The sequence below is a fragment of the Erpetoichthys calabaricus genome, chromosome 5, assembly GCF_900747795.2.
Source record: "Erpetoichthys calabaricus chromosome 5, fErpCal1.3, whole genome shotgun sequence".
Lineage (NCBI taxonomy): Eukaryota > Metazoa > Chordata > Cladistia > Polypteriformes > Polypteridae > Erpetoichthys > Erpetoichthys calabaricus.
Window position 1 is genome coordinate 3,233,423 of NC_041398.2, and position 19,053 is coordinate 3,252,475.

At 41.4% G+C, this 19,053-nt stretch overlaps 2 protein-coding genes across 4 annotated transcripts in view; one reads left to right on the plus strand and one right to left on the minus strand.

Moving 5' to 3' along the window:
- Positions 1-7,486, minus strand: part of LOC114652525 (zinc finger protein 501-like) — a 312,019-nt gene extending 304,533 nt beyond the window's left edge. For both annotated transcript variants that reach the window (XM_051927947.1, XM_028802902.2), the window contains exons 1-2: positions 7,347-7,486; positions 1,576-2,117 (exon numbers count right to left, since the gene is read on the minus strand). In XM_051927947.1, the coding sequence (XP_051783907.1) occupies positions 1,576-1,987 (412 nt within the window). In that variant the 5' untranslated portion in view covers positions 1,988-2,117; positions 7,347-7,486. The remainder of the gene's footprint in view (positions 1-1,575; positions 2,118-7,346) is intronic.
- LOC114652426 (E3 ubiquitin-protein ligase TRIM16-like) overlaps positions 1-19,053 on the plus strand; it is a 1,019,527-nt gene that overhangs the window by 114,444 nt on the left and 886,030 nt on the right. The window lies entirely within an intron of this gene.

Sequence of the window (19,053 nt, forward strand, 5' to 3'; positions counted from 1 at the left end):
ATACCTCGTTTTTCGGAGACAGTGGTGCCCTTAAATGATTTAACAAAGAAGAGGGCTCCTAACAACGTGGAATGGACTGAAAAGACAGACGCTGTAGTTTGTGACCTAAAACAGGCCCTTATGTCAGCACCAATACTGAAAGCACCTATTTTTCCTCTTCCTTTCATACTCCAAATGGACGCTTCAGACACAGGCCTGGGTGCCGTGCTGAGCCAAAGTATCGATAGTGTCATGTACCTGAGCCGGAAGCTGTTGGATTAGGAAACCAGGTAAGGAAAGCCCTTATGATTAAATGGGTGATTACGCAGTTGAGGTACTACCTGTTGGACCGTGAATTCACTCTTGTGATGGATGAGAAAGAATAATTTGAATTAAGCCAATCGAACAAATGTAACCTAATACAGACGCTAAGCTGTAAGAGTGTATTCTTGTAAGACAAATGTACTAAACTAACTTTTAAGGTAGCTTTGATATTGTATAACCAATTATTATGTGTCATGATCATTATGTGCGAAATGTAAGCTATAATAAGAATGTGCTGTGCATTAACCGACAGTACAACATTAATCCTTTTATAAGCTGAAATAATAATTGTAACTGCCACGTAGGCATTGAAGTGTTATAACCCTGATGGTGCAGAAGAATAGGGAAGTACATGTTTTGCAAAGTGCTGTCTCTGTAACTGTCTTGCAAATTTAGCCCTAGCTGAACTGCATAGCCTAAGCTGGGTAGGAAGCCTGGGACTGTGAGTGTGCCGACAGTTCCTCTGATCTAAAGACTACCGTGTACTTCTGCACATGCTGATCTAATGTGTCATCTTAAGCTACTTGCAAACTCTGCGTGACCTCAAATAAACTGCCATACTTCCTCTTTTTGTTTAGTAAACAAGCTGGATATAAAAAGAGGGTAACTCCCTGCTGACAGGAGACTATCTGTAGCTAATTGAGCTGACAACTGCTGTAGCCTCCTGCTCACCAAGAATGAAGAAATTGCTTTTTACTTTACATTGGTGTCCGTCTCCTGTCGTCCCTGGCTTTCAGCGACAACATGGATCATGCACCCCTATAGCGGATGGCCCTGCACAAGGAGTCAATTCCGTAGGTTACTAGGTGGTTTCCTGATCTCCAACTGTATAAGTTTTTGCTTGTTAATGGTAAGGGCTCTCTCCATGTCAACACCGGTGTTCTCTCTCTCAGTTTCACAACATCTTGTTCAAGGCTGCCTGACCCGATGGGTCTGGGCTAAGGGGGGGGGGTTGTCACACACGTGCATTTGGGAGACAGCTAAAGAGCCTGGAGGAAAGTAATTCCATGCCAGACCAGTGGACGGCGAGGAGCACTGACTGTATCTTTCAATCCCTTGCAGATCATCCACAGTAAATCCCGCAGGGTTCCGGCATTATATATATATTAGGTAACCTATTGTTTGTTATCATGCACCTGAGCAGGTTGTCATTATCCAAGTTCAATTAACCGTGTTTTCCACTCTCATTTCAATCTTCAAAAAAACATCAAAGCAACCACCGTTAGAATTTATAAATGCTCTCTTTCTTTTATATTTAATCACATTACTCACCCATTCCAACACTCCCAGGTGACTCTTCTCCTTCTCTCCCATTTCCCTCAGTGATTTTCACTTCAGACTCTGATAACTCTGATTTCAGCTCTGCAGAATTTTCCTGCATAGCCAGTAGTCCTGTATTAGTGGACCAGAGCTCTAAACTGGACGGAGATTCTTCACAGGCATCTTGCTTGAAAATATCCTCAGTTGTTTCATGCTTTTGAAATTCAAGACCAACGGAGAAATCATTCAAATCCTCAGCTTTAATGGCAGCAGTCACCCCCTTGCACTCCTCTTTAAAAACTGAAATTCTTTTGTCGTGATCCTCCAGCTTCACACGCACATCCTCTGGTGTGAGCCGCTCACAGTCCTCTACTTTAATGTCCACTGGTCTTTCATCCTGGCCATCTTCTTTGGCAGAGGCCATGCTCTGTGGGAAACTCTTCTCTCTCTTTAAGTGTCTGCCCTTCTCTTCTCAGATTCTCTTCTCACATGGACAGCCCTGAGCTGAAGGCAATTAGACACCTCAGTGTATGGCCGTGTGAAATGGGAAAGCCCTGTGAAAATAAAAGTGTAGAATTAACTTCATAAAGTAAGTAAAAATAATGAGCACACTTCAGGGTCACAGAACCTTCCGTGAGGTTTAGTTCAAAGACACATTTCTCTTGATTTCCTCCTCTGCCTCACAGTTGAAAATTACAAATCAAACAATTCAGATGTGATCAAAGTGCACTTCAGACCTTCATTTGCATACATTTCAGTGCCACCATGTAGATATGAGTACACTTTATCTACACGTCACCATCATGTTTGGACACAGCAATGGCAGGTCTATTAAAGCCGTCATATTTAGGGCTTTGTTGGATATCCTTGATGGTCTTGAACTGCGCATCGGTAGCTTCATTCTGTTAAGTTGTTATATTTTATATCTTATATATGTGCTCCTATTTGTGGGATTGCAGGACTGCATCCCGACTGACAGTAGGACATTTGGGGATTTGAGGAGAGTGGGTTTGTAGGAGGTTACTTGTGACGGGTGTGTTTTATGAGAGAGAAGAATAAAAAGTGTGAGGCTAACATCAAAGGGGTTGTGTTGTTATTTAAGTTTAACATTCGTAGTATAGGATGGCTAATAATTATAGAATCCTGACTGCATTTGACAAGAGAGAGAAATACGAGAGCTGGAAAAATGAAGATTTAATATGGACACGGGTTACTGAGCTTAGAAATAAAAAACAGACAGTTGGGGTTGGACCGTCGCTTACAGGGACAGCATTGAGATGTCAATTTGAGCAGAAGACCTGAACTAAGATGAAGGTGCGACTATTCTGAAAGAAAGGCTCGATGTCGTGTTTAAAGGAGAAAAAGGATCGTATCTATGAGGATATTCAGATTTTACAGAATTAAAAGGGCGAGCGCAGTTTCTATGGTAGATTAGATTATCAATTTGGAGCAGAGATAACCCTGATGAGTAATTCCATGTAAAATCATCACACTTTTGGACCTCATCATTACAGATTTTAATGAAACCAAATTTTCTGGAGATCTTTATGACATTATAAGGTAGCTTTAGTAAACAATTGGTCAATTTTAAAATAGGTTTTTTTACTTTTCAAATTGTAACATTATAATCACTCACAACATGGTCATTTTGGGGACAGCATAGTATTTTCACAAACTAGAGAGCTGTAAAAGAGCTTTAAAACGACATGAGAACCACTTCTGATCAACTTATCTTTAAAGAGAAATAGCCAGTCAAAGTCCTAATCCATCACAGTGTTCAAACTTTTGAATCAACAATAATAAGGAGATTTAAGATCACAGACACATGCAATTTCAGTTCCATGGGTCACTCAGATGACCAAATCAGCAGGCCAAGTCTCGTTAAAATCTGGGTGGAGTGGTGGCTCTGAGGCTAAGGATCTGCGCTGGTATCCCGAATGTTGCCGGTTCAAATCCCCGTCACTGCCAAAAGAAATCCTACTCTGCTGGGCCCTTGAGCAAGACCCTTAACCTATAATTGCTCCAGGGGTGCTGTACAATGGCTGACCCTGCGCTCTGACCCCAAGGGGGTTGCGAAAACTAACAAGTTCCTAATACAAGAAATTGTATAAGGCGAAATAAAGAACAAAAAAAAAAAAATCTGTGACATTGAGGTCCATAAGTGTGATGATGTGACATGGAGTGACCTGCATGTGTAGATATAACATGGCTGTCCTGATGCTGTGTGAGCTTTTAAGCTGCTGGACATGGCGTGTTTAGATACAAACCAAAGGCAGCTGGCATTAACAGCACGGATGGCACTTACTTTTGCTTCAATGGAATTGGCGCTAATGAGAATTTTTATAGTAAAGTCAAGACTGGTGACAATGGGCATTACTGTCACACATGAAACTGTGTATTTCACCAGTCAGACAACACAACAGGTGGCATTCTCAACGCAGCCAGAAGAAGTTACCATTGCCAGTCAATAATCTGTTAGACAAATATGGTAGGAGATCAGAATGCATTATCGTCAGAGCACTGGGCTAAAGAATACACAAAAATAAATGAACAGGTGATAATAACAGAGGAGACTGGAAAATAGAGGACTGTGAAGAATGAAACATCACGTCATCTACAAAGGAATCAAACTCAGACACATTTAGTGTTTTGGTTGAATCTTTAGGATTAGCGGTAATTGATTCTACTGGCACACTCACAGTCTATGGAGAGAAATGCTTAGACAACGACATTAGTCATCCTGACCAGAATGAAGTCAAAAAGCTGAAGAACTCAAACATTTCAAACAGCAGAGCTTTCATATTTGGAGGTGGCAAAGTTGTGAATTCCACCAAACGAGTGACAATTCCTGTAAAGACTGGAGAGACACGATGTGGCACTGAAATAAAAGTGGTGCCAGCTGAAATGCCAATGTTGTTCAGTAAAACGTCCTTAAAAAGGGCAGGGACATTATTTTAGATAATTAAAATGACAAAGCAGTGATGTTTAGTCAGCCAGTGACTCTTGAATTAACCAGCTCTGCTCATTACTGTGTGAACATCTCAGATAAAGAAATAAAAACGATGAGCATTGTGAACGTGAGATTCTAAGAGTCTCAGAAAACAGGAGTGCAGGAGAGAAGTAAAAGGCTTTGTTTGACCTTCACCTCCAATGTGGACCTCCTTCACTGGACCGATTACACAAACTGCTTTACTGCTCAGGAATCAAAGAGGCAGAGTGGACTTCATTACTTAAATAAATTGTTGAGAATTGTGAGACTCGCCTGAAATACAGCAAACCCAAACTCAGAGCAGCTGTTGGTTTGCCACTAGCCTATGAATACAATGAAACTGCGGCTACAGACTGACATGAACGTCAAACAGGAGTACGGGGTCTTCACATCATTGGCACATTCACACGTTTTAGTGCAGGAAGTGATGTAAAGACAAAGAGACCATCAGAAATTGTGACACAATTCATTCATTCGTTCTCAGATAAGAGTACATGGAGCTCCTCAGAAACTACTTGGTGATAATGGTGAGGAATCAGAGAGATGGCAGAGAATTTTAACATTGAAACAAAAACCACCACTGCATACAGTCCCTGGGGTAATGGACTACCTGAGAGACACAATCAGACACTCACAGAAATTATACAGAAAGTGATAAAGAATACTGGATGTGACTGGTTAGTGCCAGATTAGCGCCACAGGGCACTAATGGTAAAGAATACCATGCACAATATTTATGGGTACAGCTCATATCAGCCGGTGTTTGGTCGAAATCCAAATCTTCGTTGTGATCTTGTGGACAGACCACCCGCCCTAGAAGGCACCACTAGGAGTGTGTCAGTGGAGCACATATTCCAGTGCTGCACACTCCAAGAAGGGCATTTACTGAAGCCGAGTGTTCAGACCGAATACGGAGAGCACTCCAGAGACAGGTTAATTCTGAAAATGATAAATCTGAGACAAAGTGGATGACAAAAGAGTGGACTGTGAAGAATGGAAGGGACCTGCAGATGTCATTGGACAGGATGGAGTTGTGAAATGTGTCAGATGTGGAGGTGCTCTTGGAAGGGCCCACAATTCTAGACTACGTAAAGTCAACAGTAAAGGTGACAATCGACATACCACCAGCAGAGAGAGAGATGAAGAGAGAGATTTATCTAACACTACATCAGATAATGAAGACACTGGAGATCAGAAGGAGACTCTAAACTCTTCAGTCTCAGTAGAGGATGTCGATGTTGAAGTTGAGCAAACTCACAGGTTAAGACGGAGTCATTGTGTTTGTCTACAAAAGGAGCAAACTGTGAGATATGTGGACGGAGATGGTGGCATACAGATAAAGTATTAGATTGGGCTGCCAAAGCAGAACTTGGTATAATTTAGAGTTTACTGATCCTGACAGCATTGCTGACACAGAAGGGTCTGTTGCCACATCAAGTGTGGATAATCTGCAAGATGAACCAGAAACTAATGAACTGCAACTATGGGACTTGTGTGTGGAAATCACGGAGATATCAGCTGAGTCAGCAAAGCAGGAAGAGATAAGCAGCTGAGAAAGAAATGGAGCATCTGAGGAGGTGGAAAACCACAAGATGGATATGCCCTTTAAAAAGAGACTTCAGCAGGAATCGTACCTAAAGACCACCTAGTGGCACGAGGGTCTGAGGGGCAAGATAGGAGTGGGCTCAACAGGGATTCACCAACATGGGCATCAGAATCTGCTCACCAAGGTCTCTGAGGTGGCACTGCCACTTTAAACAATGAGGACAGACAGTTGAGCTCCAGCCCATAATAGTCGAGTCGCGGCTCTGATGAGCTCTGCAGCTTTCACATTTTGTATTTTGATGGCTTCATGTGGTCCGACACAAACAGCCCGATTGGCTCGAGTCCTGTTCTTCATTTAACACGGCCATCTCTAGTAAGCTAAAGTATCAAAGTGTACAGAAATACTGAAAGTAGCTGCAAAGGATAACAGACATTAAACAATACCGTTTGAAAATTCATAAAAATGTACTCGTAGTGCCATTCCAGTTGTAGATTTTACTGTATCCCTCCAGCAGCACTAGCTTGTGTAATGTTTGCATTTTTTTATTTCCCATTAAACAAATCAAAGTCTCCCTGTTACAGTGAAACCGCACGAGCATCTTTCCTGATAAGAAAATACAAAAAATAAAATCATTTAATTTTTTTCTAATAGTAATTTTTCTAATTGTCTGTAGGAAACAAACTGCTGGAAATTAAACCTGAACGCGCCCTGTAAAGCTACATCGTTCGACGCCACTTTAACAAAGTTTGTTGATGGCGACTTTAGAGGAAAAAACACAAAGAACACGCAGAGCTCGAGAAAAATCAAAAATGAACAACGGGGCCATGCGGGAGCGAGCGGCTGAACAAGCGCGTGCCCGACGGACAGCACAGGTCGGAGCATGCGCGAAATTAAAAGGAGAAGCGTCGCGGAAAAGTGCAGGAGCGCGAAGAGAGCACAAGCAGTCCGGAGTTAACGGGACTCCGCCAAGTCAGATGTAGCATTACATTTCACGGGACACCGACTGGAAAATAAATTAACGTGGCAGCAGCTAAAAGTGCGCGACCCCCGTCACTCACAATAAACTCGTGAAGGTGCGATTTGCTGTGCCGCCTGCTCCTCCACGTAGCGCTAAATCCCCAGCACATAAAAACGAACCACGCGGCGTCAGGCACCTCCTCAAATTTAAAGTCACCCAGCATGTCGCGATCTTCCTCACTGCAGGCATTCCCACCCGTACATCGATCCCCACGTTCGACTTTGTCTTACCATCCGCACCTTTACTTGATCTTATGATCGTGAAGAAGTCGGAGCGCAAGGGTCTCATAAGAGCAAACTAGTGATGTGCTGCTGGATAATGACTTGTCCAGCTTTCGAAGCGCCGCTGTCATGCTTGTTTGAACTGCGCTTGTCACGTGATTTTGAGGCACGCTAGCGTAATGACGTCATTGATATCTTCGCAGTTAGCTGCTGATTTGCTGAGACCCTCATCGGCTTTGGCTCAAAGCGTAAAAGCAGTTGGCCCTTCTGCATCTGTAAGGTGTGCTGTCGCGAGTTTAAATCCTAGTTGGGGCTCGCGTATGGTTACTGTCCAAAGTTAAAAAATTGACTTTTTAAAAAGAGTTACGTAGTACTTGTCTGTAACTTAACAAATACGTTTAGCTGACATTATGAACTATTCACATGGGGCACCTCGTTCCTTGCTGTATAATCGTGTCCACCTAGAATCTGTAACAAACTGATGAGCACATGTTGCGTAAGACATCGCGTATTATAACAATCCAGCATCACCCCATGTCGATCATATCAGAGAGGCTAAGAAACGCTTCACCAAAGCCGACTTGTATAAGCGCACGACACTCCTCATTAAACGTTTTACTACTCAGTGATTCCCAGATCTGTAGCTGATTTGTATTATTGATTTCCAAAAAGCAATGTGAGTAAAAGCGAGCTCTGCATAACTAATCACAACTGCCTTTAAAACAGAATCAGTGCAATCGACAGCGTCTTCTGCAGTTTAGGGAAAGCCTCGGGATTTCTGCGTTAATAAGACAAAAATGTTATAAAGAAACTTTGCGAATTCGACCAGAGGTGGACATAAAGATCACTCAAGTACTGACAAGAAGGAGCAGCTGGATAAGCACATCTGGAGCCAAACTTTCAAAAAATCACCTGACTTTGTCAGCAACATCCTTCTCTTGTGAATTCATCTTATGAAAGGGGGGGTTGGTAAATAAGTAGTCTTCTGAAGTGCAGCACAACAAAGTAAATCATTGATGGAAATAAAATTCTTGACAGACTAAGGTTTTGTCGTTTCTGTTTTCTTAAACCATCTTCAGTCCCACAATCCCCCGCAGTCACTGACACGTTTAACGTCCTCTGCTCCTCACCTGTCGTGTTACCCAAAGCATCAACACGGAGTTTCTATCAAGGCTTTACCGTCCGTCCTGTCACACACATAAAATAAGACACACATGTCCTCTACATACGTGTTCAATAATAATAATAATAATGAGAAAAGCTCCAGATGGTAATATTTATGAGAAGAGCCCTCATGGCATCAGGGTGAGGAGGTGCCTTGTCTCCCGTTACGTGAGCTCGTCTGCCGCCTCTCACTTACATTGGCACGCGTTACACTGGGGGGCAAATGCAATGGAGAATACCGACAATGTACACCTTCAGAAGTGGAATAAATCGACTGTACACTGAATCATTCCGTTGTCAAACGTAAAATACAAAGGAGAACATTTCAGATAAACGATGAGTTTTGTTAATTATAAACAACGCAACATAATGTGTTGTTACTCTTTTATTTATTCTCACCAAACGTTACATATCTAAATGGAAATGAATATGGGTAATATGTTTACAATAATTCTGAATAAAATACACTGTCAAAACATATTAATGAACAAACTGAGACACGTTGGCCTTTTATCACAAAGCGTGTGCGCTGTCATTTAGGACACAATGCATTGTTAACGTCACGCACTCTCTACTGACGCGATGTCACGAAAACAAAGAAACAGCGCAGTCCATGAAACTCACAGCCTCCTTGATTTCTGACCTTATGATTAGTTGTCAATATCATATAAATTAAGTCATTTTAAGAAGATGACAAAAGTCTGCTATCAGTTCAATAAACGCTCCGTTTGAAATGTTTGCATATACAGAATATAAAACAGAATCTCAATGAAGCGGGACTCGTGAGTAATAACGAATAATATGTGACACTGAGGAATTATAATTCATAATAACGGGAACAATAAAAACTATGATTTCCTAAAACGGACGCTGTGAACGTAAACACTTCAATAACTCATTTAGGAGGCTTGTGTGTTCATTTCATATCGATTTAAGAGCTCAGTAAGCCACCTGTTGTACTAAACGGCAGCTCAAACAGCACTTAACAGTAAATAGAACCACTCAATATAAGACAAACAGGCCATAAATAATATATTTCTGTGTGTAATCTATTGGTTTATGTGTGAACACTATTGGTTTATGAATATTTACTATCGGTTTGCGTGCATACTTAATTGGTTTGCGTGCGTACAATACTGGTTTCATTCATATGAACTATATTGGTTCGTGTCCGTATATTATCGGTTTGTGCGTGAACTATATCCGTTTGTACGTGCATACCACTGGTTCGCATATGAACTATATTGATTTGCGTGTGTATATCACTGGTTCCAGTATGATTTGTTACTGGTTTGTGAGTTTATTGCATTGGTTTTCGATTGTATGTTATCGGTTTGCGTATGAACTTGGCTTGTGTTCTGTGTCGGTCTAACAATGGATTTGCGTATGCACTATTTTGGTTCCATGCACGTCCAGGGCCGGATTTTCCTATAGACTAACTAGGCTTCAGCCTTGGGCCTCAAGATCAAGAGGGGCCTACATTCAAATTGTTAGCAAAATTAAAATTACACTATTCTAAAAACAGTGAACACTAAAACACTGAACCGAAAATAAGGAGAAATTCTACGCATATGACTAATAAACAAACATAAAAATGTATTGGTTAAGATCAACGCGTATCTCTCATGTAATTTACAAACTTAAAAATGGAAGGTGAAAGGGCCTCATAAGTGGAATAGCCTAGGGCCTCTTTTCATATAAATCCGGCCCTGTGCATGTCTTATACTGGTTTCATGTGGGTAACCTGTCGATTTTGCACTTGAACCCTATTGGTTGTATGTGTGTATCATGTCGGTTTCGCGTATGAAACATATTGGTTATGCGTGCGCACCCTATCGCAACTCTGTGTATGAACTACAGTATATCGGTTCTGCGTGTGAACTATATTGGTTGTTCACGTGATTTTCAGTGGAAATGGGCGGGGCAAGAAACAGGAACTGAAGGGCCGGTAGAGTCATGGAGTGTAAAGAGATGTGCGTAGGAGACGCATCTCAGTTTAAACGGCACTATATATTTTTTTCGCACAATACGTTTGTGAAAGGACTTGGTGGTAATTATTACTATTTGACAGAATCTACCCTTGAGTCTGTAATGAACACAAGGCTGAAGTTAGGTACGTATTCGGCCGTCTTCTTGTTCGCCACCCAGCCACAGTACTTTTTCACACAACCTTTGAAACCAGTTATTCATTCTGAAGGCAAAATATTCTACATTTACTAACGTCTTTATCCAACATACAACATTTAGATAGATTCGCCCAGTGCCCCCCGCGCCTCACAGACAGGTGAAGTGACTTTTTTTATGGTCATATAGTGTCATTATCAGGACTTGAACTCAGTTTAAAAGTGCAGTCTTAAACACTACACCACAATACTTGCACATCTACAACGTGTATATTAATTGGCATAATATAAACTTGGCCAGGACAGATTCCATTGTTAAAGTTGAGTTTAACATTTCAACCCGTTCAAATTTTGGTTTAAAATCTGGAATATTTCTTTTTTTAAATAATGGATCAGTTTACGGATTAATGTACACACTGTAGAATATTTTGTCTTATTGTTAATATACAGTAGAAGAAGAAGCTGGTTTGTGAATAAGTAGCTGACTGCAAACTTATGCTGGATGTAGCTAGAAGTGAATAAAAAGGCAGCTGAATGCACTCCTAACTTAAAAATAATTACCACCAAACCCTGTCACAAACACACAGTGACATGCAAAAGTACAGTAATCCCTCGCTATATCGCACTTCGCCTTTCGTGGCTTCACTCTATCGCGGATTTTATATGTAAGCACATTTAAATATATATCGCAGATTTTTTGCTGGTTCGCGGATTTCTGCGGACAATGGGTCTTTTAATTTCTGGTACATGCTTCCTCAGTTGGTTTGCCCAGTTGATTTCATACAAGGGACGCTATTGGCAGATGGCTGAGAAGCTACCCAGCTTACTTTTCTCTTTCTCTGGCGCTGACTTTCTCTGATCCTGACGTAGGGGGTGTGAGCAGGGGGGCTGTTCGCACACCTAGACGATAGGGACGCTCGTCTAAAAGTGCTGAAAGATTATCTTCACGTTGCTACCTTTTGTGCAGCTGCTTCCTGAAACGACATGCTGCCCGGTGCTTCGCATACTTAAAAGCTCGAAGGGCACGTATTGATTTTTGACTGAAAAACAAACTCTGTCTCTCTCTCTCTCTCTCTCTCTCCCTGCTCCTGACAGAGGGGGTGTGAGCTGCCGCCTTCAACAGCTTTGTGCCGCGGTGCTTCGCATACTTAAAAGCCAAACAGCCCTATTAATTTGTTTGCTTTCCTCTCTTCCTGACAGTCTGTGCTCCTGACACGCACTCCTTTGAAGAGGAAGATATGTTTGCATTCTTTTAATTGTGAGACAGAACTGTCATCTCTGTCTTGTCATGGAGCACAGTTTAAACTTTTGAAAAAGAGACAAATGTTTGTTTGTAGTGTTTGAATAACGTTCCTGTCTCTCTACAACCTCCTGTGTTTCTGTGCAAATCTGTGGCCCAAGCATGACAATATAAAAATAACCATATAAACATATGGTTTCTACTTCGCGGATTTTCTTATTTTGCGGGTGGCTCTGGAACGCAACCCCCGCGATGGAGGAGGGATTACTGTATAAGACGTGCATGAAACCAATATAGTGCATACGCAAATCCATTGTTAGACCGACACGGAACGCAAGCCAATATAGTTCATACGCAAACCGATAACATACAACCGAAAACCAATGCAGTTCACTCACAAACCAATAACAAACGTACTGAAACCAGTGATATACACACACAAATCAATATAGTTCATATGCAAACCAGTGGTATGCACGTACAAACGGATATAGTTCACGCACAAACCGATAATATACGGACACGAACCAATATAGTTCATATGAATGAAACCAGTATTGTACCCACGCAAACCAATTAAGTATGCACGCAAACCGATAGTAAATATTCATAAACCAATAGTGTTCACACGTAAACCAATAGATTACACACAGAAATATATGATTTATGGCCTGTTTGGCCCCTCATACAGAACAGCGCCCCCCGAAATGGAAGTGGCAGAAAATAGATCGCATCGGTAGTGGTTTAGCAGTACCATGGAGAATGAATGGGAAACGTTTTAGGGAAGTTTTAGCTAAAGATTACTCGGCGGCCGCGCGGGGGGTGGATAGCGCTTTGAGTACTGAGAAATGCGCTATATAAATGTAATGAATTATTATTATTTTTACTAATGTTGTTTAAGTTTATTGTAAGGTGACCTTGAGTGCTAAGATTATAAAACGGGATTTTCAAATATAATCAAAACAATTGTTCAGCCTTACCTATGAAATATAATCCCTCGGGATCTGGTTTGGAGCGTACAGCGGTTTGTACAATCCCAAGCAGCACATATTCATTACTTCACTCCACAGCAGTGCCACTCGCAATATGGCGTCGACGTTGACGATGCTGCTGGTCATGCGGCATCTAGCAATTCTATGTCTATGGCGCCGATATCAATGACGTCATGACGCCAGCGTGCCTCAAAATCACGTGACGGGCGCAATTCAAACAAGCCTCTGAAAGACTCTTCAAGTCAGTATCGACTAGCCCATCACTAATTTGCTCTTACGAGACCTCCGCGCTCCGACTTTTTCACGGCCATAGCATCAAGCAAAGGTGCGGAAGGTGAGACAAAGTCAAACGCGGCGATTGCTTACGGGTGGGAATGCCTGCAGTGAGGAAGACCGCGATATGCTGAGCTGCTTTAAATTTGAGGAGGTGCCTGAGGCCGCGTGGTTCGTGTTTAAATTTTAGGGATTGAGCGCAACATGGAGGAGGCAGCACAGCAAATCGCACCTTCACGAGTTTATAGTGGATGACGGGGGTCGCGCACTTTTCATTGCTACTGCTACGTTAATTTATTTTCTGGTTGGTGGCCCGTGAAATGTAATGCTATATCTGACTTGGCGGAGACGCGTTAAATCGGGATTGCTTCTGCTCTCTTCGCGCACGTGCACTTTTCCGTGCCGTTTCTCCTTTTGATTTTGCGCATGCTCCGAACTGTATTTTCCGTACGTCACTTAAACCATTTGAGATCAGATGCCTCATCTTGGATAAGTCAATGCCGGTGACACTCATCCAGATAAGTCGGTTTTTCAAATGCAGCCGTGTAGTAGATTAGTTTAGCTATATCTAATCATCTGAGATGAATGCGTGCGCCCGCGCTGATTGAAAAGCCCATATATATTGAGTCTAGAAAACATGATCGGCAAGTCTTTGATAGGCTGTAACAAAATGATGAAAGAACGGGCACATTTTTTTTTCCACACCAGAGAGCAGGACCTTTTATTCGAAAGACATGAAGAATTTCAAGATTTAATATGCACAAGGGGTAAAACTGCAAAAGCAGCCGAAATCAGAAAAGACGGCTGGCAAAAAGTGCCCGACAAATTAAACGCTAAGTAGTGTGCATTGTACTTACTGAATGCAGCGTTTCATTTCCAATGTGTCAGATTAATTATTATTTAATATGTCATAATTCCAGATCAAACGTGAGCACAAGGAGAAGATGGGAACAGGTTAAAGTGAAGTACAAGAATATACTTCAAACTGGTAAATATTGGTATATAACTATTTAAAGAATTGTTGACATAAAGAATCATATATAATATAAAAACATTAATTCTAAATCTAATAAGAAGGCAGACAAACAAAAAACAGGTGGAGGTCCATGCGGTCCAGATCTAAGCCCTGCAGAAGAGTTGGCTCTCCAGCAAAATGCCCATCGCCCTGTTTCTGAGGGCATTCCAGGGGAAGCTCCTTCTCAGAACCAGTGGTAGTATGCAGTGGTCACTTCGTTTCAGGTAAAGGATTGTCATTTCATATATTTGTCATTAATGTGTGCCATAGGTATGTTCCATATAGCCCTCTTTTTTGTTGGGTCAGTTGCAGCGAATGTCATATCCCTTGAACCTATGTCTGACCAACGAGATATTGACGAAGGTCAAATATTTGAAGACACTGTGTCTGATTATTCAGATCTGTGTACAATCCAGTGCCTCAATCACATTTTGAAATCCTGGGTAATGAGAATTTTAGGCTGATTGTGAGATTCTGTATGGAACTGTGGGTGTTTTAGCCTGTGTATTATCTACCTGCAATGGCATGAAACACCCCTTTTATTGTCTGCACACTCAGGTGTCCAGGAAACACTATGAAAACCCGAAGGAAATATTTCAGAGCCAAACAGACTTTACAAATTGCCTGGCAAACTGCACTTTTGGATAAATTTTCTGCATTGCCTACAGTATATAAAAAAAGTGCCGCTTGCAAAAAACCTCAAAGCGATGCCTACTGTCTGTGTGGTTGTGAGAGCCCGACTTCGCAGAGTTTGACTTTGTATATAAGGTGCTAATAAATCTTTGAGGTACAATATTCCTAGCGTTTCTGAAAACCCGGCTTTTTAAAACCCGACGATTCCGGGTCCAATATTTTAGAAACCCGGTGAGTCCGGGTCGGATTCGGGTCCAAAATCATTGTATTAAAAAAATCTGAATTTTACATTTGATACAAAAGGTTTATTATTATCTACATAAAGTTTACACATTTTTTTTATTAGCTTTAATATCCATATTACTAAACGAGAATGGTAAACTGGATGGACGCAGGGACATGGGCCGTGGACGCAAAAGACGTACTGCGCAGGCGCCACACCAAGCCCTCCTCCAAGCACCGGAAACTGAGAAATGATACGCCGCGCCCATAGCAACAGACCCATGCAACAAAGCGCCACACGAAGCCCATACCACATGAAACAGGACACACACAAAAAAGAGGATTCAGACCCACGACACACAAAGCACCCCTCCACTAACAGAAATAAGAAATGAGGCGACGCGCCCCTAGCACACCAAAAACAAAGGAGTCAGACGCAAGCGCCACATAGCACATGAAACGGTACATACACAAAAATGAGGATTCACACCCACGACACACAAAGCCCCCCTCCACTAACAGAAATAAAAAATGAGGCAACGCGCCCCTCAAAAAAAACACACGACAACAAACGATGTCATACATAGACAACAAGAGCCCGGACTACAATACATATACAGGCACGACACCTGATGGGTAATAATACGAAGAAACGAAATGTCCCTTTTAAACATACGTCATCTACACACCTTCAAACTACACACCATAGGTGAATCTCATTACAATGATGCACTGTTAACCGTACAACCACAGAAAAGGCTCCATATTATCAGTGAGTGCGATCCTCCTTATAACTTATCCATATTAATAACGATAAAGAACAAACAAGTCATGATTTCACGGCAACAAAACGATACGTCTCGAGTAACGGGACCACAAACACGTACCCGCATGAAAAAAAACAATAAACATCGGCGCCTACAACGCGCTTCTGAAACCGATGAACAAAACATGTCTCGGATCCAAAAACGCAACGCTCAACTAACACAATTACAGAAACGAGCCCAGATGGACAGACTCAATGAACGTAGACGCATGCAGCACGCGTCTCAAAGTGTTGAAGCGAAGCGGGCACGGGTTCAAAAGGAAAGAGCTCGAGTCACAGAGATACAAAAACGTGAGCGAAGAGACAAAATAAATAAATGCAGACGTCTACAACGCGCGTCTGAAATGCCGGAAAACAAGCAGGCGAGACTCGAAAAAGAGAAAGCTCGACTGACCGAGATACAAAAACGGACACAGAAAAGGCTCCATATTAACAGTGAGTGCGATCCTCCTTATTACTTATCCATATTACTAACGCTTAAGAACATACAAGTCATGAATTCACGATCACGGGTACAAAACAATACGGCTCGAGTAACGGGACCACAAACACGAACCCACGACATACACAATGAATGTAGACGCATGCAGCGCGCGTCTCAAAGTGCTGAAGCAAAGCAGGCACGGGTTCAAAAGGAAAGAGCTCAAGTCACAGAGATACAAAAACGGGAGCGTTGGGACAAAATAAATGAACGCAGACATCTACAACGCGCGTCTATAATGCCGGAAAACAAGAAGGCAAGGCTCCAAAACAAGAGTTAATTATCGCATCAGCTACAACCGGAGTGGCAGCTAATTTGTTAATAAATGGTTGCACATGTCACTCCTTATTCAAAATACCGGTCCCAATCACAGAAACATCGCTCTCCACTATAAAAATGAACATTAACAATGCACGTGACATCTGTCTTGCAAAACTGTTAATTATAGATGCATGTACAATGGCATCCACTCACTTACTCAACACCATTGATAACCTTCTGCAAACATTGCTGAATAATAATATTCCCTTTGGAGGAAAGGTACTTCTATTAGAAGGAGATTTTAGACAGTGCTTACCTATTGTTCCACATGCCGTGCGCTCAGCTATTGTTCAGTCCACCTTAAAATACGTGGACAATTGGCATTGCTTTCAAAAGATACACTTGGTACAAAACATGCGATGTCCACATCCAGAATATAACAATTGGTTATCACAACTGGGAGATGGAACACTCACCAATACAGATGGACTTCACCCAGATATTATTACAATTTCTCAAGCCTTTATCTGCGACAACTTAGTTATGGAGATATTTGGAACAGCAATCTCATTAGACCAAATACGCCTTTTAACACAACGGACAATATTATGTCCAAAAAATATTAATGTTGCTCACATAAATAACCAAGTCATTGCATTACTTCCTGGAGAGGCACAGCTCTTTCTAAGCTCTGACAAAGTTGACTCTGATGACGACAATGACCATCTTAATTTACCCTTAGAATATTTGAACACTATTAACCCAGCCGGATTACCACAACACAATCTTAACCTTAAAATCGGAACAATAATCATGCTATTAAGAAACCTTAACACTAAACAGAGTTTATGCAATGGTACACGTTTAGTCGTCGACACCATGACGCACAATGTTATTGAAGCAAAAGTTCTTACAGCATCACATGCTAACAATACTGTTCTGATTCCTAGAATTGACCTTTCACGTTCTGACCTACAATTACCTTTTACACTTAAACGGTGACACTTCCCCATTAAACCTGCATTTGCCATGACCATCAACAAATCACAAGGACAAACCATGTACAAGGTTGACATCTACCTCTCTGAGCCCGTATTTGGACATGGACAACTTTATGTGGCCTTCTCACGAGTTCGCCGTTCATCTGACGTTAAAGTTAAGGTTATAAATGATCCATGCCAAGGAAAACTCATTCAAGGACAAGACACCATCCCCAACACCAGGGGTTGACGAGCGAAGCGAGCAGGGGGCGGAGCCCCCTAGTAATAATATTTAAGGAACACCAAAGCATTAAGAGATTTATCCCCCAATGCTGATCTACGTTTGGTGCAAAAATTTGCAGACACTGAGAATGTTCTTTTGTTATATGTTGAAGTAGGTTTCGCTGTGCATAGCGCATCATACACATGGTTGCACTAAAAATTAAAAATATTTTAAATAATTAGAAATAATTTAGTTGATCATAATCTAAATAGGATATAATCATTATATTTAAGACCATTTCATTCGATAATTACCTTTCTTGTAAGTGGCCGATGACGGATTGTATGCAGTGATAAGCCTTCTCAGTCCCGCTGTCGGTGACTTACTAAAAGCCAAGTTACATGCCCAACCCGACATCGGATCTGACAAGAATAAAAAAAGGCATAAATCATTCCGCCTTTGTGGTATATCGAGCACGCAATGTACGTTATCTCTCGCTTTGAAGTCTAGCGCTTGCTGCACTACAGACGTGCGTTTAGTTACGGGTAACTTTTAAATGCTAAATAATTATAAATGCTGTTACGTATCCTATATATTTATTAATTATCATATTATTTATTTAATATTTTGTTGAATTGTTAATAGTACTACCGAATTACAACATTTTAAAGTTACCCATAACTAAATGCAAACGTCTGTGCGTCTGGAATCAATCGATTCTAGAGTCTAATTATAGCTTTGTTATGGTGCAGTTCGCCCGGTGTATGCAAGCAAAAACAAGTAAAGACCTATTTCAAACGCGCACTCGTTGGTCGAATATTTCATGTTATTTATTTTATTCTTGTTTTTTTCTGAAATATTTTTAGTTACAATTAAAACAATTTAAACATAATAATACATTTTGATTTTTACAAAAATTATTTAATTTTAAAACTTGAAATAAATTCTAGGTACCCGAACCCGGGGGTTTAAAGCCTGGGTCTCGGGTACGGGTTTTGAGGTCATTACCCGGCGGGTCCGGGTCAAGTCGGGTCCAGAAACGCTAAATATTCCCCCTCGGCTAAAGCGGTATCTTTCGAAAAGAATTTCCTCCGGGAACAATAAAGGACCTTGCTGATCGCGTAAAACCCTCTCTATATGAAATTCTCTTCTTATAATTTGCTCACCGATATCAATTGGTCGCTCATTCATGAACGGTGAAGCCATGACTGAATGAAATCAGTGTCAGTGCATGGAATAAGTGTGTGAGCTAATCCTTGTTTACATCGAACAAACCTGCTCCG